This window comes from Ambystoma mexicanum, chromosome 7q, assembly GCF_040938575.1.
Source record: "Ambystoma mexicanum isolate Mex_15411 chromosome 7q, UKY_AmexF1_1, whole genome shotgun sequence".
NCBI lineage: Eukaryota > Metazoa > Chordata > Amphibia > Caudata > Ambystomatidae > Ambystoma > Ambystoma mexicanum.
The window spans coordinates 644,859,479-644,877,785 of record NC_090941.1 but is presented as its reverse complement, the minus strand read 5'-3'; the positions used below and the strand labels follow the sequence as shown (position 1 = coordinate 644,877,785).

Here is an 18,307-nt window from a genome sequence, read left to right as displayed (position 1 = left end):
GAACAGGAAAAGGGCCTGATGCAGTGGAGATATAAGGTGGAGGCCCTCTTGGAAAGTATGAATATTGAATTGTAGGAACTCCAACTCCATAAAAGTGAGAAAAAAAGCTCCAAAGATTTGATTGGATAGAGAACTATTTCGGATTCAAAGAGCGTGTCAGCAGTGAACTACTTTGACTGACCTTGTTGTTAGCTGCCATCATCCAGGCACTGCGAGCGCTGCTCTTGCCTGTCCCATACCGCTTCCTGGAGGAGGCGGAGTCAGTCGGACCACGTGTGTGATCACGTGACTGGTAGCGTGTTGAAAACTGCGCTCGAGCCACCTGAGCGGCGCTTTATTTCGGATTCAAAGAGCGTGTGAGCAGTGAACTACTTTGACTGACCTTGTATTTAGCTGCCATCATCCAGGCACTGCGAGCGCTGCTCTTGCCTGTCCCATACCGCTTCCTGGAGGAGGCGGAGTCAGTCGGACCACGTGTGTAATCACGTGACTGGTAGCGTGTTGTAAACTGCGCTCAACCCACCCTTGCAGCGCTTTATTTCGGATTCAAAGAGCGTGTGAGCAGTGAACTACTTTGGCTGACCTTGTTTTTAGCTGCCATCATCCAGGCACTGCGAGCGCTGCTCTTGCCTGTCCCATAGCGCTTCCTGGAGGAGGCGGAGTCAGTCGGACCACGTGTGTGATCACGTGACTGGTAGAGTGTTGTAAACTGCGCTCAACCCACCCTTGCGGCGCTTTATTTCGGATTCAAAGAGCGTGTGAGCAGTGAACTACTTTGACTGACCTTGTTTTTAGCTGCCATCATCCAGGCACTGCGAGCGCTGCTCTTGCCTGTCCCATACCGCTTCCTGGAGGAGGCGGAGTCAGTCGGACCACGTGTGTGATCACGTGACTGGTAGCGTGTTGAAAACTATGCTCAACCCACCCTTGCGGCGTAAAGCCCACTGGCTGTTGTGCGGCTGTTTGGCGGCGCATTCAGAAGGGAGACTGCAGTGATTAGTCACTTTGATCCCTGAGGATCTCTATTATTAACAGTGTTAACGCTCAGGTTCGTGCTGAAAGTAGTGAACCTAATTATATATTGCTAGAACATGAAGATTCTATGATTATATTATATGCGCTGGTGAGTGAGGGCGAAGCTCTATTCCAATAAATTGCTGATATTTTATTATAAAGTGCTAGGTGCTTGTCACCTTATAACATGTTAATTCGTATTTTATCAGATTATGGGTGTAAAGCTAGATTAGTCTTTATCCACCATTGTTTTATCCTGACATTTATCTAGCAGGTTGAGAACTCTGTCTCTTTATTAATACATTGCACAAGAGCTATATCTTGCACTTTAACTATAGCTAATGGATTGCGTCGCGGGCGGTGCACTGAGGCAATATTGAAAGCTTGTATTGAAACTAATAATGACTCCTTAGGTCACAAAAGGAGTATTCTCGATAATGAGCCATTTGATAATAACACTTAAGCTGAGGTAGCTAACGATGATAATTTGAATCGTAGCGATATTCCAACACAAGCTACCTATTTGGCTCAGATTCATGCCGACCCAACTGCCACTTTGTACAATTCCATAAAAGAGGAAGTAAATGATGATGCCAGGATGAGTTTGGGGCGTTGCATAACCCCACTGCTACCTTGCAATTTTAACGAAGACCCGTTTAGGATAACTATGAGGAAAATGGCTGAATTAGATGAACAGGTCAATCAATCCATTAATATGATGACCCCACTTGTTCATAGATCATCTAACAGGGAGATTTTAAAAACAACTTGCAGAGAGGACATCATGAAATCTCACAATGAAACAATAGGCGAAGGAGGTTCTGAAGGGATTTCGCATGCTTTATTGTACTCTCCTGAGCAAATTAAAGATCAAAGAAGGTTCATAAATGATGATCCTGAGGGGAACATATCTGATAGGGGTAGCGTTGAACATCAATCTCCTAGCCCCCTTCCAGTGATTACAAAAATACTAGATCTTCTCGACAAGGGCCATGAACTTACCCACTTGGAATTAAAGGAATTAAAGGCAATTATGCATTATCTCTGTTCCAAGATGGATAAAATTGAGGGCTTCATAACCGCAATTGATACTCTGAGATCTTTGCAATATGAAATAGGTGGCCAAAGATCAAGAGAGGCTACAAATGAGAGCCATGAGAAAAGTACGCAATGTTCGCTACCTGTTCATCTAGAATGTGACAATTCTAGACAATCACATGGGGTATCATCTGAGCCGCTGAAGTGCAATTGTGAGAATGATCTGAGAGAGATTAAAGCATTGATAATCGCATTAAACGATACAATAGTTTCACAACTATTTAATAAAGCACAGCCTTTATGTCTCGCCGGGCTAAAAGGATGCATATGCGTGCTGTGAAAAGACTTGCGAAAAGAAGGAGGGAGGCGAAGGTCATAAAATCAACTTCTATCCTAGAAATTGCAGATGAGGAGCACATTGACTTGGATCAATTGTCCAAAGAGAGTCAGGATGCCCTCACACCTGCAATTGAAGTAAGAGTGGAAAAAAGAGGTGGAGGCCTTGGTACCTCTTCGATATTGAAGGAAGACGTGTACACCAATACGGGAACGATAAAAACTAGTATCACACAATTGGCAAGATTAAATTCTCAGAAAACCATAACTTCCAAAACTGTGTCACATCAAAACATAGCCACGATTATTCCAAAAGACCACTTAACCCAGGAAAAGGAAAATGAAAAGTCTAACACAGATCTCATTATTCAAAACTCGGCAAAAGCCACCTTAAGTAAATATTTCCCTATAGTAGGCAGATGCTGTACGTCAAAAAGTCAAATAAAACATCAGGACGGAGGAATCAGCGTCTCCCTAAAAACACCTATGAGGAAATCCTATAGTGAGATATGTATTAATGTGCCAAATAATCGAACACATGTAAATAATGTATGCACACTGAGTAATGAAATACAATTAGAAGTAGGAAATAGAAATAGTAATAAAATGAATGTAATATGTGATGATCCAATAAGGCTTGAAAATTGTTTATTGGACAAAAAGAAAAATGTAGTGATGGTAAATGGCCAAGGCAAAAAAGCGGAAATGGTTGAGGCACTTCTGAGGACCCAGCCTGGGAATTTATCAATAAATGAAGTAAATAATGCAAATCATATGGGTACCCTTTTTGCCCCGAGCCATATATCTATCCATGGACCTCCATTAAGAAGGTCCTTATCTGAGAATCAAATTAACATGAATAACTCATATAAGGAATATGATTTATCCAATAGCAAGAGTACATTTTCACTTGAGTCAAATCCCCGTGTGGTTACTAGGGCATCCCCATTAGCTGTAACATTAACAAATACAGGAAAAAACACACCTCCCACTAGGCCACAACAAAGTGAATTGGAAACACAGTACATTATTGGATTTGAGGGGGATGAAAGGATATTGGCGGATAATCGCATTAATCGATCCTATACATTCTCCGTATTCTCAAAAATACCTCAATTGAGAATAATCAAATCTGAAGATATTACAAGGGTTTCTTTGGCAAGTGTAAACAATCACAGGGCTATTTGTTATTTTACCTCTGAGGCTATAATGAAATGTATCTGGTTTAATCATGAGGAAATAAAAAAAGAGGGTTTGACGCTGTTTACTTTTGATTGTGAGTCGGAGGCTTTAATATTTCTAGAAACACCGGGCAAGGGCATTGAAAAGATCGAAGAAGCAGGTAGGCCTTGTACGCAATCCGAAGCAGGGCTGGATGGAGGAATGTTGGAAATATTGAAATTTGTAGCCAATACAAAAGGGCTACCATGGTTGGAACCTATGCTTTCGGCAATCCTATGTCCAAAATTACCTATGCCTGCTAAATAGCCATACAATGATATGAGTATGCAAATTATATCTTGGAATTCTTGCGGACATGTAAACTTAATGAAGTGGCACTCTGCTATAACCTAGTTAGACCAACCAACAATAATAATGGTACAAGAAACAATGAAAACTGAGCCATTCGTGATTCCTGGGTACTTAACTTTTACTTCACCTGCAAGGAGATCTCTGCTAGGGCGTCCATCTGGGGGTCTGTTGGTTGGAGTTAAGATATCCTTGCAGGCTCAAGCGGAATTAGTTTGGGAATCTGCCAGTATATTGGGGATCCATCTTACAATACCCTCATTTAGATATTCCTCACTCATGATAATTTCCCTATACTGGAATCCAGCCGCATTGTCAGTTGACGAGATGTTGGACGAATTAGATGCATGCTTATTATATATATCTGGCAGATACCAGATTTGTGAAATCATTATAGGCGGTGACTTTAATTGTGACTGTAGAGATTTGACTGAAACCCATAAACTCAAATCGTCCACTCTTTCTCATAGTAGAGGAGTTAAATTTAGAGAACTCCTCACAGAGTGGGATATGGATTTAATGGTCAGAAATGACATGAATCTTGGAAATACATGGGCAAGAGGAACGATGCATTCAATGATAGATTATATATTTGTATCGCATAATCTTATCATGCATATGGCACCGCTAGTAATAGGACAGATTGAGATAGGAGATCATGCACAACTTTCTACCTTTTTTCAACTGAAATGTCATTCGCTTATGCCAAATATAACCTTGACAGTGGTTGAAACTGATCGTCCTCTGCACTCCATCAGATGGAATCGAGGGACCTGCAACAAATTTCCTCAGAGATTGAGAGGATAAGACGAGCAGGGAGAAATTATGAAAACACATTGTGTACGCATTATTCTGATATAGTTGCCACAGCACTTGAGCGGTTTGGCAAAATACAAAGTAATGTGCAACATACACATTTATATGATCACAGATGTAAACTATTAAAAAGGGAGAAAAATAGGGCGCTGAGATATTTAAAGAAAAGCAACTTGGGCATCGAAGATAGCAAGGCAAGGAGGAATAGAATTTTATCAGCATATAAACACAATTCGAGATCTGCTCGTATTTCAAGATACAACGACGCGAATTGCACATTAATTCGTGCCATTTTGGCTCATGACACAAGAGTAATCTGGCGCACCTTGAAAGCTGATAATAAATGTGTGGCATTGTACTCGTTAAACTGTATTCCTGAGCAGACATGTCAAACATTTATAAAGGTTAAATACCAACTGCCTTGCAAATTTCGTTTTGTCCCAGATGTTTCTCTTGAATATTCTAATATCCCAAGGCTGAAGTGGGACTGCATTGACATTATTCGGGCAATTTCCAGGTTGACATACTCAAAAGCTGCAGGACCTGATGGCCTTCCCCCATGTCTTTATAAAGCGGATCCCGTGTTGTGGGCTGGCATCATAAACTATAAGTTTGACTCTATCATTAGGTCCGGGGAGGTTCCACCCTCATGGCTAACCGCTAATATAGAACCCATATTTAAAAAGGGTGATCCATCTCGCCCAGAAAATTATCGTCCAATATCATTAATTGATACTGAGGCTAAGATTTTTTTCAATTCTTCTCTAAAACGAATTGGAGAAAGTTATTGGGGCCAGTGACATGTACTCGAAATACCAAACTGGATTTAGGAAGAGCATGAGTACAACCCTAAACGCTTTTATCATGTCGCATGTTATTGCTGGAGCAAAAGAAAAGAATTCTAATCCTGTTTATATAGCAATGATCGATATGAGTTCAGCTTTCGACACGGTTGTCCGCAATTTATTGTGGAAGAAAATGATGAAGATAGGGATTCCAACTGTGTTGATGTATTGGATCATTAAGTTGCACACAAATACATCGTATAGAATAAGAATCTCGCCAGAAGGTGGAACCACTGCCCCCATATGCACAACAATTGGTTTGAAACAGGGTTGTAATCTGGCGGCTACCTTATTTAACGTATACCTATCTGATCTGGGTGAGAACTGGGAAAAAGGGAATTTGTTTTCTGTCAAGGTGGGGAGTATTCACTTGAAATGGATTGCATTTGCTGACGATATCATCTTGTTTGACCCTACCCCGGTAGGGCTTCAAACTAAACTCTCATTATTTGAGACTTTTGCAAAAGCCCATAACTTGACACCCAACCCAGCGAAAACTGCCATTATGGCCTTTGGAGTTAAATCAAAAAGAGCAAATCTTAGATGGCAAATATTGAATACACAAATTTGTCGTGTGAATAATGCTATCTATCTAGGGTATTATATATCAGCCCTTAACTCCATTAACTCTTGGTCAACTATCATTAGAAACAAAACTCGACCACTACTATCTCAAATGAAAAGGATCTATAGCCAATATTGCAAATTCTCTTTAATCCCGCTAATAGATTTTATGACATTAAAAATTGTAAGTGTCATATTGTATACATTAGATATTTGTCTATGTGACATGACAAGCACGCTTGATAGCTTACATGGCTCTCTTTTGAAATCTGCAATGTTTCTCCCAATGTCGATTCCAAATGCCATTATTCGACAGGAATTGGGGCTGGTTTCACTAACATCTCGTTGGAAATGGAGACAGCTGTCCAATTACGTTAAGATTCATTATCCTCCAACAAATTCATTGTATATGGACTTGAACGAAATGTTGGGTTCTCAAACTCCAAAATCTTTTTTTAACTATCAATTGAAAATGCAACAAATCTTGGACAATGTAAATATAACTGTTGAGGATATACAATATTGTCCTGGTTTTGCTAAGAAAAAACTCTTTGAAATGGATTGGTGTATAACAATTGATTTAATTAAGACCTATGGGCTATATAAAGAATACAGTCTATTGTTAAACATCGCATTCCACGTTATGATCATGTCTTGTTATTCCCTTGTGAAAATATCCGAAAGGTATATATTCGCTTCAGACTGAACCTATACCATACAAGAGAAAGAACTAAGAACTGGGAAATGAATAAATCAAATAATTGTGTGGGATGTCGATTTGCTGAATGCAATGAATCTTATGAAACGTTGAAACACCTTATATTGTATTGTCCGCATTTTAAGAACATGAGGACACTTAAATTGAGGAAATTCGTGAAAATTGAATTTGAGGACTGCCTTGAAGTTTTGTGGTCCAGAATGATGCAGGGATTACACAAACCCTTAATATATGAATTGGCAAGTTTTTGTAAGCACATTGAGAATGAATTAGAGCTATTTTTGTAGTTGCAATGATTGATTAAATGATTATCTGTAAGATTTTAAATTTTGTAAAGGTTCTACATGAATTGTTATGTATTTTGAACCAAATGCAAATAAAAAAAAAAAAACTATAGAGGGCAGGGTCATTGACAAACTGAGACCAATTTTAATTACGGAGCGAAAGGACCTGAATAATCTGCCAACCTACCTCTAGAACTTCTCATCAACACATTATAGAGATATGTTGCTTAGATGTAGATTGAATATTTTGGGTATCCACAGAATTGGAACCAGGTTAAGGGCTGTAATGCTCAAATCTTCCCTTCATAATCATCGTAACACAATTTGATTCGAGTAACTTCTATTTAGATATTACTTCTGTTTCAGAATGAATCCATAATTTGGTATTCCCGTTTTCCGTTTCCCGTCGGCCCGAACCTTGTCTAATTAGTTAGCTAGCGTTTAATTGTTTTTAAGTGATGTCACATGTCAGAGGGCATGTGTTTCCATTCCCGGCAAATTCTCCACGGGAACTTTTAGACATTATGCTTCTCTGTAGGTTCCCAAGGAATGCACACTAATGTACACAACATGAAATAACAGCCTGCAATAACCATGCATGTGTCAATTCAGGACCATACTTCATGGGAATATTCACCTCTTAATGGGTAAGACTTAGAACCATTCATGGTTTTCCATTTTTTGAAGGGAAAAATGTACATATCTCTAACTGAAGCTTGCTTTTGTCTTCTCACCATTACCCCATGTCCCGCTCTCTCACCATACAGGGTGGCCTCCTATTGAAACATACAGATTCATCTCTACCCTTAGAAGTAATCAGACCACACAGTAATCAGTGTTGGTCGTCGCTAGCCCTGAAGAAATTGGTTCTACTAACTTGTTCAGCACTGAAACCGGTCGGCTGTTTGTGTGCCCTGACTGTGCAAATACGAATTAGTGAGATTCACGAGCCAGGCCACAACCTGATCCCATTCCTAATAAATATCAGGAGGGATCATGTACTAAATTTAAGGAACGGAGTCTACAACAAGATATAGATCTCCGAACCCTAAGAAATAGGAGTTGTTTTTGATCAACATAGGTCCGATACTCCGAAACTTTGTTCTTAAAACATTCCTTGAAAAATACACGTGAATTGACAATCTTGTTTCTCGACTTATATGTTTCCCAGCTGAGAAACATTTGATTACCATCTTTGTTTTAAACAGTTGCATTCCAAGAAACCAAAATAAAATTCAATGTTTACCTGGAAAACAACGAGAAAAACCCACAGTGAGTAGAATATCGAAGGAAAACGAGAATACCAAATTATGGATTCATTCCGATTGAATATTTTGCCCACCATTGGAATCCAACTGGCGAAGAAACAAATTGCGCTGGCAAACGCACACTGTAGATACTGTGGGGTGGTGGAGAATGTGGAAACACTCTTCCATCTCGTAACCTCATGCAAAGCCTTAGTTGTAGTAAGATCTAGATACCTGGTGGGTCAAGCTGGACAAACTGCATCACTGTCGGCTGAAATCTGGTGGGAATAGGTCCTATTGTGAGAAAAGACGAGTTTGGTATTAGCGGTGATGAAATCTGTGGATGTGTTGGAAGGCAAGGACTAATGAAGAGAAGAAATGTGAAGTCCTTAACATAAGAAGCGTTGTATAATTATTCTTATGGTATTAGGAGATGAATGATTAAGACTGATAGCAATTGCGTGATGTTTCTATTGCGATGTTAAAAAGTGTAAGGAAGAGGTTTTTGGATAAACTGATGTTAATTTAAAAGGTTTTAATTGATTAAACCAATGAACATTTTTTTTTAAAAATTCAAAAAATCTCAAAAATTAAAAAAGACTGATTTAGAAAGACACTTTCGGAAACTGCTCTGAGCGGGCTTTCTAAATCAAACAGTCATGCCTCTGCCGCACACGAGTGCACGCAGTAGCTGACCGGCGTGGCCAGGCGACGGAAGTCGAGGAACCAAGTTAAGTGTTTTTTGGGTTGTAATTTGTGTGTGTGTTCTGAGTGAGTGGGGAAGAGTGAGAGCAGGTAAATGTGAGTTTGCGTGACTGTGTGGGAGAGGAGAGGGAATGTGTTGGGCTGGGAAGGGGCAGTGGGGCATTTAAGTAGAGGTTTGTGGAAAAATCCCCCAATTTCCTAGCAATCCCACCAGCTTGGAAGATGGTGTGGGTGTGATTGCCTTCCAGAGGGCACAGGGAGAGCGGGGGATTCAGAATGTAATTTTTCAGCAGTTTGAAGGGCACACAAAATCGGCCTAAAGAAAGTGGTCTTTTTTGTGTTTTCTCTTTAAAATACAGAAAAATCAAAGAGGACTGTAGAATTCAGGTGAGGTTGTCACTGCAGGCATATTGCAGAAATAAAACGTATTCTCAACAGAGGATAGTCTGCTCCAATAGCTATATATTGAGGTGAAGGTTTGTTTCTGGGCATGAGGGCATTTCCCCATATCACCCAGCAGCAGGTTGTCGCTGACATATATTGACAACAGCACTGCATTGCTGTACCTGGAGGACCCCACTATGCCCAACTCTGCTGGCCAAACACAATTTCCTGGGATTGTGGACTAAGGAACACAGAGTCACACTTACACAGCAGAGTCCTTCACGCATAAAGGGAATGCTGAATTGGATCTTCAGCCCACATGGTGTGACCCACAGGTTGGCGTTTTTGAAACCAACACAACTTGAAATGCTCCCAGTAGGCATCTTGGGTAGACAGGGACTACAATTTACTAGGAATCTCCTTTCATCCGAAATGCTTAGAGTCAATCCTGTAAAATGTTCTCCCTTCCCAGCGATACCACCTGTTATTGACATGTTCAGCCCACAGAGCCCTTTTCAGATTATCCTGATTGCATCAACATGGCTTGGTCAAACCTGCATCTAAGATCTCATGTCCTTGGCAAAGCACAGAATTATCAACCGCAAAGGGTTGATGTCTTAAGTGAAAGGTTTTTAGCTGACTCAGCATGCCTTCGGCTAGTGGCCAATGCTGATGGACAGGAAGAGGGAACTAGTCAATTTTAGCAATACCTTGAATTGACATAACAGCTCTCTTTCTGAAATTGGGCGTGAATTGCAGGAATAATTATTCTTCAACAGAAAGTTTTGTGTTATCTCTTTTCTGTCTTTGAAAAACATGCATATCTGCTAGTGTGTAGACCCCCCACTAAATCAAAATAATGATGGGCATACATTATATTATGAAAGAAAAATGCATTTATTTTTTATTTCTTTTAGTTCTACTGATCTGGACGAGTGCATTATTCTTTATGGTGACGATCAGGTAAATATTCAAAAAAATGTATACTTGTGGTATTCATTAAAAAGCTCTTCACAATTAGATACAGAATTATTGGCTACCAGAGGAAAGTTCGCAAAGTGTAATGAGGTTCAAAATGGTAGAGTTTTAAAAGCAGAAATGCTTGACTAACTTAGTCAAAAGGCTAAACAAAAACCAATTGTGTATGCTGTGAAGTTGAATAGAGATGACCACCACACATGCCTCTGATTTGTAGATTATTGTGTAAATGCCCTCCTACTTTGATTGGGCATTTAGTGGAATGTATTGGGCCATTGCCTTCTTAACAGTGTTTAAAATACTTTCATAAATAAAGAATTGGCGAATTCGGGAAAATGTCAGAATGCGTAACCTTTTGAACACTGGTACCCATAGGGTCACAGAGTGTTAGGGTTTTAATGATCCCCAATGGCAATTATAAGGTACGCATGTGTCCATAGGAAAAACGAGATCTTTTTTTCAGACATACAAATAGGCTCTAAGGACACATAATGGGTTGTTAGCCCTGAATGGGTTAAGTGATTGAGAGTTCACCAAGGACAGCTGGCGAACGTTTAGAGGGGTGGCACATGAATGTAATTCCCAAATTGATGTAAGCAGTGGCAATAGCAGGCAAGGCTAAATACAACCTGGAGGGTGCAAAGAGTTTTGAATTAGATCCAAGTGTGTTGCCACCACATGCCAGGTTAATGACTATGCCAAGGTTCATCTCAATGTGACAGCATTACAGTTTAACAACCCTTTGCACCTTTTTAATTTGCTAAGCTAGAATCAAATTGGCACAGTTAAACACTTATTCTCCATCATCTTGACAGTTCAAAAGTGCCATGCACGCCAGTGTTGCTGCGACGAGATATGTTATTAAGCTGATGTCTACATTACTCCAAGAAATTGACAGTATTGCTCCAGTACAGCATATTATAAAGCCTTCAATACAATCTCGTGTACTGGAGACATCCTGGAATGTTGTTTTTAAACTAGCATCAGAGTTTTCTGGTGGCAATGTAGACAGAGCTACATTCGCCTAAAAAGAAAATGGTATGTACATTTAGAAAATGCCATGGCTATGTTGCGGCAGTAAAACAAGGGAAAATGCTGACATCTACCTTGTCCCAAAAAACATGTTTGCCATTCTGAATATAAGATGCCAGGGTTGATCAATAAACATATTATTAGGCGGACTATCAACACTCCCCTCCTCCCCCCTCTCTACCCTGCCGCCTGGACATTGTGTTTCTGGTATCAGCAATGCCATGTAATTGCTGTCCTAGGCAAGCAGATTATTGTGCTGCCTTCTAGAATGCCTCTAGAAAAGGGTGATGCCATTTCAACAAAGCAATGGCAGTGTTGCCCAAGGAAACCACATTATCATGGCGATGTTCTTTTTTCCCCTTGAAACTGTGAGGCCACTATCAGCAATGCTATGGAAGTGCCATACCAGTGAAACAATACCTCACCACTATGACCATCTGTTTTACTGGGGAACCACTGACATGGGAGTAATGTAGAACCATCTGGCTATGGAAGTGCCATACCAGTGAAACAATACCTCACCACTATGACCATCTGTTTTACTGGGGAACCACTGACATGGGAGTAATGTAGAACCATCTGCACCACCTCCAGATAATCACCATAGATGTCTGCCATCATTGTCCATGTGAAATACATTCTCATGCTGGGGTCTACATTGCTGGCAGAAAAAACGATTCTGGCAGTCTCAAACACGCCATGCCAGTGTTGTCCCTGTATAACACGTTGGCCCTCATTACACATTTGGTGAATTTGCCAGTGGTAAATCTGCCAAACTGGAATACTGTTGCTGCCAGATTACCACCTCAGACCTGGAGGAAGCTGGAAGCATTACCAGTTTACAAGTTTACAAGATGGAGGTATTCCCCATTGTGGAGTCTGTGTTTGGAGGAATTACTCCAGTGTTAATTCATGCATTTTTCACAGAAAAACGCTAACGTTTTCATACAGCGCTGGTGTAAAAATAGCAGTAAATCCGTTAATGCCACTATTTTACTGCACTGTAATACTCGTAATGAGGTGCGTTAATCTGCCAGCATTGATCCTCCCATATTCATGTGGTAAAGACGCTGGTAGATGGATTCATACAAGTCTAAGTGCTCTTTCCTCACTCTCTCGCAAGTCAGGGTTGGCTTTAGCTCCTGTGTGTGGTTATCCTAGACACCCAGTTTTTATTGCAGAAGTAAATGGCCTTTCGCTCTTTCGATAGGTTGTTGAGGAGCATGGAAATACTCATAAAAGACCTGCCCTCCTGCCGGCCCACCTGCAAAGTAGAACTCAATAACTGTGTATATTTGCTGGTTCCATGAAAAGACAGGGCTTTTAGCCAGGATACATTTTCACTGGCTTGGGGCTTTAGACAGGGTTTCCTGAGCATGGAGACTTTATGGAAATGCAAGGCTGTGTCCCTTGTACTATATTATGGCAGGAAGAGGTACACAAGCTTGAGCCATTGCGTTGATTGTGTGATGTGCGAGGATTACATGATTTTTATTAAAATGGAAAATATTCTGCGTGATTAAAAGATTATGGCGCTGATTTTCGAGTCTTGCGTACTTCGGTGGCGGGAGCCCAGTGCTTTTACATTTTAACATACATGAGTACCAGCAACCAAAGTTTCCTCATTTTCCTCACTTGCACGGCGTAGTGCAAAAGGGGAGGGTAAAATCTCTGCTGTGCAAATGAAGTAAACGCTGCCTGCCATGTACACATGGTAGGTTGCGTTTACAATGGATTCCTAGGGAGTCCACCTGCTTTTTGTTGGTGCAGAAAGCCGATGGGCTACCTAGGAATCCACAGCATTCGCGCCAGCAGGAAAATCCATGCGTGCGCAAATGCTGTAGTGTTTGTACGGCGAGAGAGGGAGGGGGTGGCGAGATCTTAAATTATGACTCACCCCTCCTCTCCACCATACAAATTTATGAAAAAGGGGCATGACATGAATGAAAGGCGTAAAAGCCTTACTCATCGCTTTTGTGCATCTAAGTCACGTTACGCCCCAGGCTCCTTCATATTTTGAATATAACCTCAATTGTGCTGGAGGTCCTCCTTTGGTGCATGTATATACTAATTCCATGGACGGATTTAAAGGTGAAATGATGCCCTGTGTTAAATGGCCTAGGGTCTCCTGTGCCGTGTTATGTTATTTTAGGGCAATTTGTAACGCGCACTATCACCCCAAGGCATCTTGGCGCGAGGACTGGGGATGATACAGCCCGCTATGGTGACCCTAGAATAGCAACGTTTTCAGGGCATTCCTGAATTGGAGATGATTTGCCATGGCTCTAAGGCCAGAGGGCAGTCCATTCCAGAGTCTACTGGCAGCATATGAAAAGGCCCGCCCTCCTACACGAACCCGGCGCATCTTTGGGACAGCCAGTAAATTGGCAGCTTCTCAGCGCAGTGATCTGCCAGGGACATAAGGAAGAAACGTGTCCTGCAAATATTCAGGTCCCTGTTTCAAAAAGGCATGATTTACTTAACACAAAGCCTTGAATTGAATCCTCTGTGATACTGCAAGCCAGTGGAGTGACCGGAGTACCGGGTTTATGTGAGCTCCATAGGGAGATGCAGTAGCCACTCTGGCCGCCAAGTTCTGCAGCAACTGCAGGCGGTGCTCCAGCCCAGATACAGTGCATTACAATAGTCAAGCCGACTAGTAATCAGGCAGGACACCACTAAAGATTGCAAATGTTAAGGCAGAAAAGGCAAGACACGGCGCAGAACCCTAAGATAGAAATGACCAGTCTTAGAGACCGGGCTCACCTTCGGTGACATTGATAGATCAGAAGATAACAGGACCTATAGATTCTTAACCACCTTCACCGGAGTAGGACAATCACCGAAAGTAGAAAGCCAGAAGAAACCCGACCATTCAGCAGAAACAGATTTCGTTCCTGTCCCCATTCAGTTTCAGCCAATTCTTACTCATCCAATTTCCTACTGCCGACAGACAGTCCCGAAATTCGAGGGACACTGTACCCGGATGCCGGTACAAAAGGACCAGAATCTGAGTGTCATCGGCATAAGAATAACAACGGAAACCGTAGGAACGGATGAGGCGAATCAGCGGCTGAATATAGATATTAAAGGGCATGGTGCAAGTGCAAGTGCAAGTTTACCACTCAAGTGTGTAACAATTACTCTAACATTTTATGAATTGGGCATATAAAAATATCATATTAGCATGTTTATCGTTTAAAAAGGCGCAATCAGCTCAAATGCCTGACATTCATTTAAAAATGCTCTTCCCATGTGTCATCGTCTTCAGAATCAACACAGTGCTGGGAATGCTGATAGGCTCTTGTGAGCATGCCTGGTTATGGTGGTTCTGTGCTTGGCAGCACTTGTTTATTTGTTTATTGTAGCATCCCACATATTCTACCCCTGTATCTTGCCATTGAATTTTCCACATATACGGGGAATTTCAGGGAATTCCTGCAAAAGGTTGCCGGCATTTCTTCCCATACCGATGTGGAAAAGTGTGTCTTGTGCATGGCAACCTAGGCATGATGCCACGTTCCCCTCCTTTCACAAATGCCAGATGGTAGGATTTTGTAATATCAAATAATGTGCTTGCGTAAGATTGTTCATTTTCTTTTATGTTTAGGGATGAAGAAATATATGTACATAATGGTGCAACTCCCCATTGCTATATGTTTATTTGTCTGTTTTCACTTTCTTGACAGGGATGTGTGAGCATTCTCTTTTTGACATCTGTGGGCGAACTTCTCAGGTAGGTATCAGCAATCTACAACACCGTGCTTTTATTTTTTTGTACATGCAAAATCATCATCTCCGAGACTCTAATGATAATTTATTTTGCTATTACCCACTTTTGTCGAATGACATTTTGCTTATTTTTTTGTGCTCTATGTTTTACCACTTTTTGTTTTGCAACAAATAGATGGTAAGTTTGAGTAAGTTATATAGAAGATAGGGGAGGGCTGAAGGGGAGAGTGTGGGCGGTCTCGCCTCCCTTTTTGCGATAAAAAAGTGGTAACATCAACAAAAATATATTCAGCTAAATGTCATTCGGCGGTATTAAGTGAAAAAATGATTTTTTTAAAATCCAAAAAAACATGACCGATTTAGAAATACCGCCCGAGCGGTCTTTCTAAATCGGTCTGTCAGCCCCAGCGATACATGTTAGGCAGAAACCTGTGCAGTTCCCTTAGGGACCACTGCAAAAGATTTAAGACTACAGGTGTTGGAAGTAAACCCACTTGGTAGCAGTCCGCACCACCCAGATTTACCTGGTAGGTGTGGCTGAGCAGTCAGACTTCCCTCAAGAAGAGTTAGGCAGTATGCAAAGCATACACAATAGGCACTCAGATACAATAATACAAGCAAACACTGACCAGAGCTTTGGTATCAAAGTATATAATTATTTATTTAAAAACACACAGTTTGAAACACTCCAGCACTCTTATTGTAAAATATTCTAAACACAGTTACTATTGTAATATATACACCCCTTTTTTCCTTATCAGATAAATCACAGTAAAACACCACTTATTTTCATACAGAGGTGAGCGCTTAACTAGATGGCACTCCAATAAGTTTGTGAGAAAGGGAGGAAAAAAGACAGAATATGGAAAGGTACACCACTCTAAGATTCAGGAACGCTATAAGCAAGGTAGAGGAGCAAAAGTCACTGGTGAGCCAAAGTCCAAAGGCTGGGCCCACTCTTAGAGAGAGCAGAGCACAAATGCGCCCAAGATCACACATTTACACTAGGCTTAGAAAGTCTTGCAGAGGGTTCAAAAAGAGTTTAGAGAGGCTTTAGGAAAGTTTAGTCAGGGTGTCCCAGTCTAACCCAGGTTCGAAAGCCGAGGGCTAAATCTACCCCGTACAGTCCATAGCAAGGGAAGCCAGGCGGGACACGGTACCTTAAGTGGGAAGGATCCTCCAGCGGTGGCAGTTGTTCCTGATAGTGGGTGCAAGTTGCATCGTCATCCAGGGGAAGAGAAGATCTCGACTTGGAGGAAAGATGAAGGTCGTTGCACTACCAGGGCAGAAACCAGCCGCGGACTTTTCCGGTTAAAGGTGGTACCTTTGTTTCGCGGTCGTGGTAAAACGTGGTATCCCGGTTGCTGGGGTGCTTGGCACAGGCAAGGCGGCCACGAGATACGTCGGCAAGGCGAAAAGATGGTGAAACTGATTATCCCCACCAGTCAAAGGAAGAAGACTCTCCGGCGGGAGATCTCCTCTGTCGTTGGGAAAAGTGGTGAGGCAGTCCAGCAGGGCTCCACCGGTGGTGGTGTCGTGGCAGGTCGGCTCAGCTTCTCCCTCGTCGGATTCTTAGGTCCTGTGGCGACTTCTGAAGTTCCAGTCCCCAAAGCCCTGCTTTTATGCAGCAAACACCCATTCACTCAGCCTAGCTGTCACTCAAACATGCTAAGTGGTGAGCCGGCCGGCTCACCACTTGGGCCAATCAGGATGGAGTGCGACTTGAGTTGCATAGGCACCTCAGTCCAGGGTGCCTAAATTCCCCTCCACTCTTCCTAAGTACCCCAGACAGAGTGGCACCACTTTGGAGGGCTTCTGTGGAGAAGCTCGCCAAAAAGTGGAACAAAGGGCTCGACTTGGGTTGGAGTCACAGAAGAGAACTAAACGCCATTTAAGAATCAAGTTTTGGCAAAAAATACCAACCGGAGAATTAATATTAATTAAATAAACCGGCGGTATGTTCGAGGCTACCATAAATAATTAAATAAAGATAGTAGCCTAAAACAATGGGAAATCCCATAGGAAAATATTCGCGGTTGAATACAAAAAGTAGTATCCACTGCCACCAGCCAAAACTCGATCAGGGGGAACGGAGACGTGCCCCCTCGACTAATAGACCCCGGGGCAATCGATTTGTCCCAGCCAGTACATCCACAATATGATGGTTTGTACTGGTTCTGTTCAGAATTTAAGACTAGTAAAGTCAATGGTGACTTTACATGCCCTGGGAGACAGTAGTCAGTCACAGGGTATGGAGTCTATACTGGGGGTCACTATGACACCCCTGTGTTACTGCACGGAGGGTGCTGTGTAACACACATCACAAAAACACATGAAGCCCTATGGAGTAAAAGACCCCATAGCCCATTAAACACATCTAGATTCAAAGAAACACACTCAAATCATGTCCAAGAGTGAGGGTAAAAGATTCTCACTCTTGGCAGGAGAAATAAATAAACCCCAAAAATCCAGCAAAGCTGCTGGGGGACTCACTAGGTTAGGAAATTCAGCCTAAACAGAGAATTCTCCCTAACAATACACATGAGTGCATGAAGGGGCTAACACACAGCGAGACCCAGGGGAGACCCTGAGACTCACGCCCACATCAAGGCGCAGAGGGGGGGGGTGGTCAGCATTTAAGGACTATTCCTTCAGCACCCTGCTGTGCATGGTGAACTAGGAGTATGTTATGGATAGCATTTGGAAAAGCAGCTAGTAGATGAAGGAGAATCAGATCCCTTATACTGGCAACTTCCACTGATTGCTTGATATCATCTAGAATGGAAACCAGCATTGTCCCCATCTGTTGTTCTTGAAGAAAGACTTCTTGAAATTGGTCAAGAAGATGATGTTGTTCCACCTTAACAGCCACCACGTTTTCTACCAATTATCCTGGAATGGGGCGATTTGCTATATGATTCTATATTCAGAACGTTTGAGTGTATATGATCCTGTTCTCTTAAGGAGAACTTCTTCAGCTCTGGGGGAACTATATCTTAGGGCAAAAAGCAATTAACTATAAAGGGCTGTTAAGTGAACGTTTCTTAAAGCAACAGGTGGTGGCTGGTGTCTTTGGCTTAACCC

General features: G+C 41.8%; 1 protein-coding gene across 2 annotated transcripts in view; it reads left to right on the top strand.

Moving 5' to 3' along the window:
• The window catches only part of LOC138528519 (cilia- and flagella-associated protein 337-like), an 875,503-nt gene that overhangs the window by 199,239 nt on the left and 657,957 nt on the right, over window positions 1-18,307 (top strand). For both annotated transcript variants that reach the window (XM_069640251.1, XM_069640252.1), the window contains 2 exons: window positions 10,399-10,444; window positions 15,181-15,227. In XM_069640251.1, coding sequence (XP_069496352.1) covers window positions 10,399-10,444; window positions 15,181-15,227 — 93 coding nt within the window. The remainder of the gene's footprint in view (window positions 1-10,398; window positions 10,445-15,180; window positions 15,228-18,307) is intronic.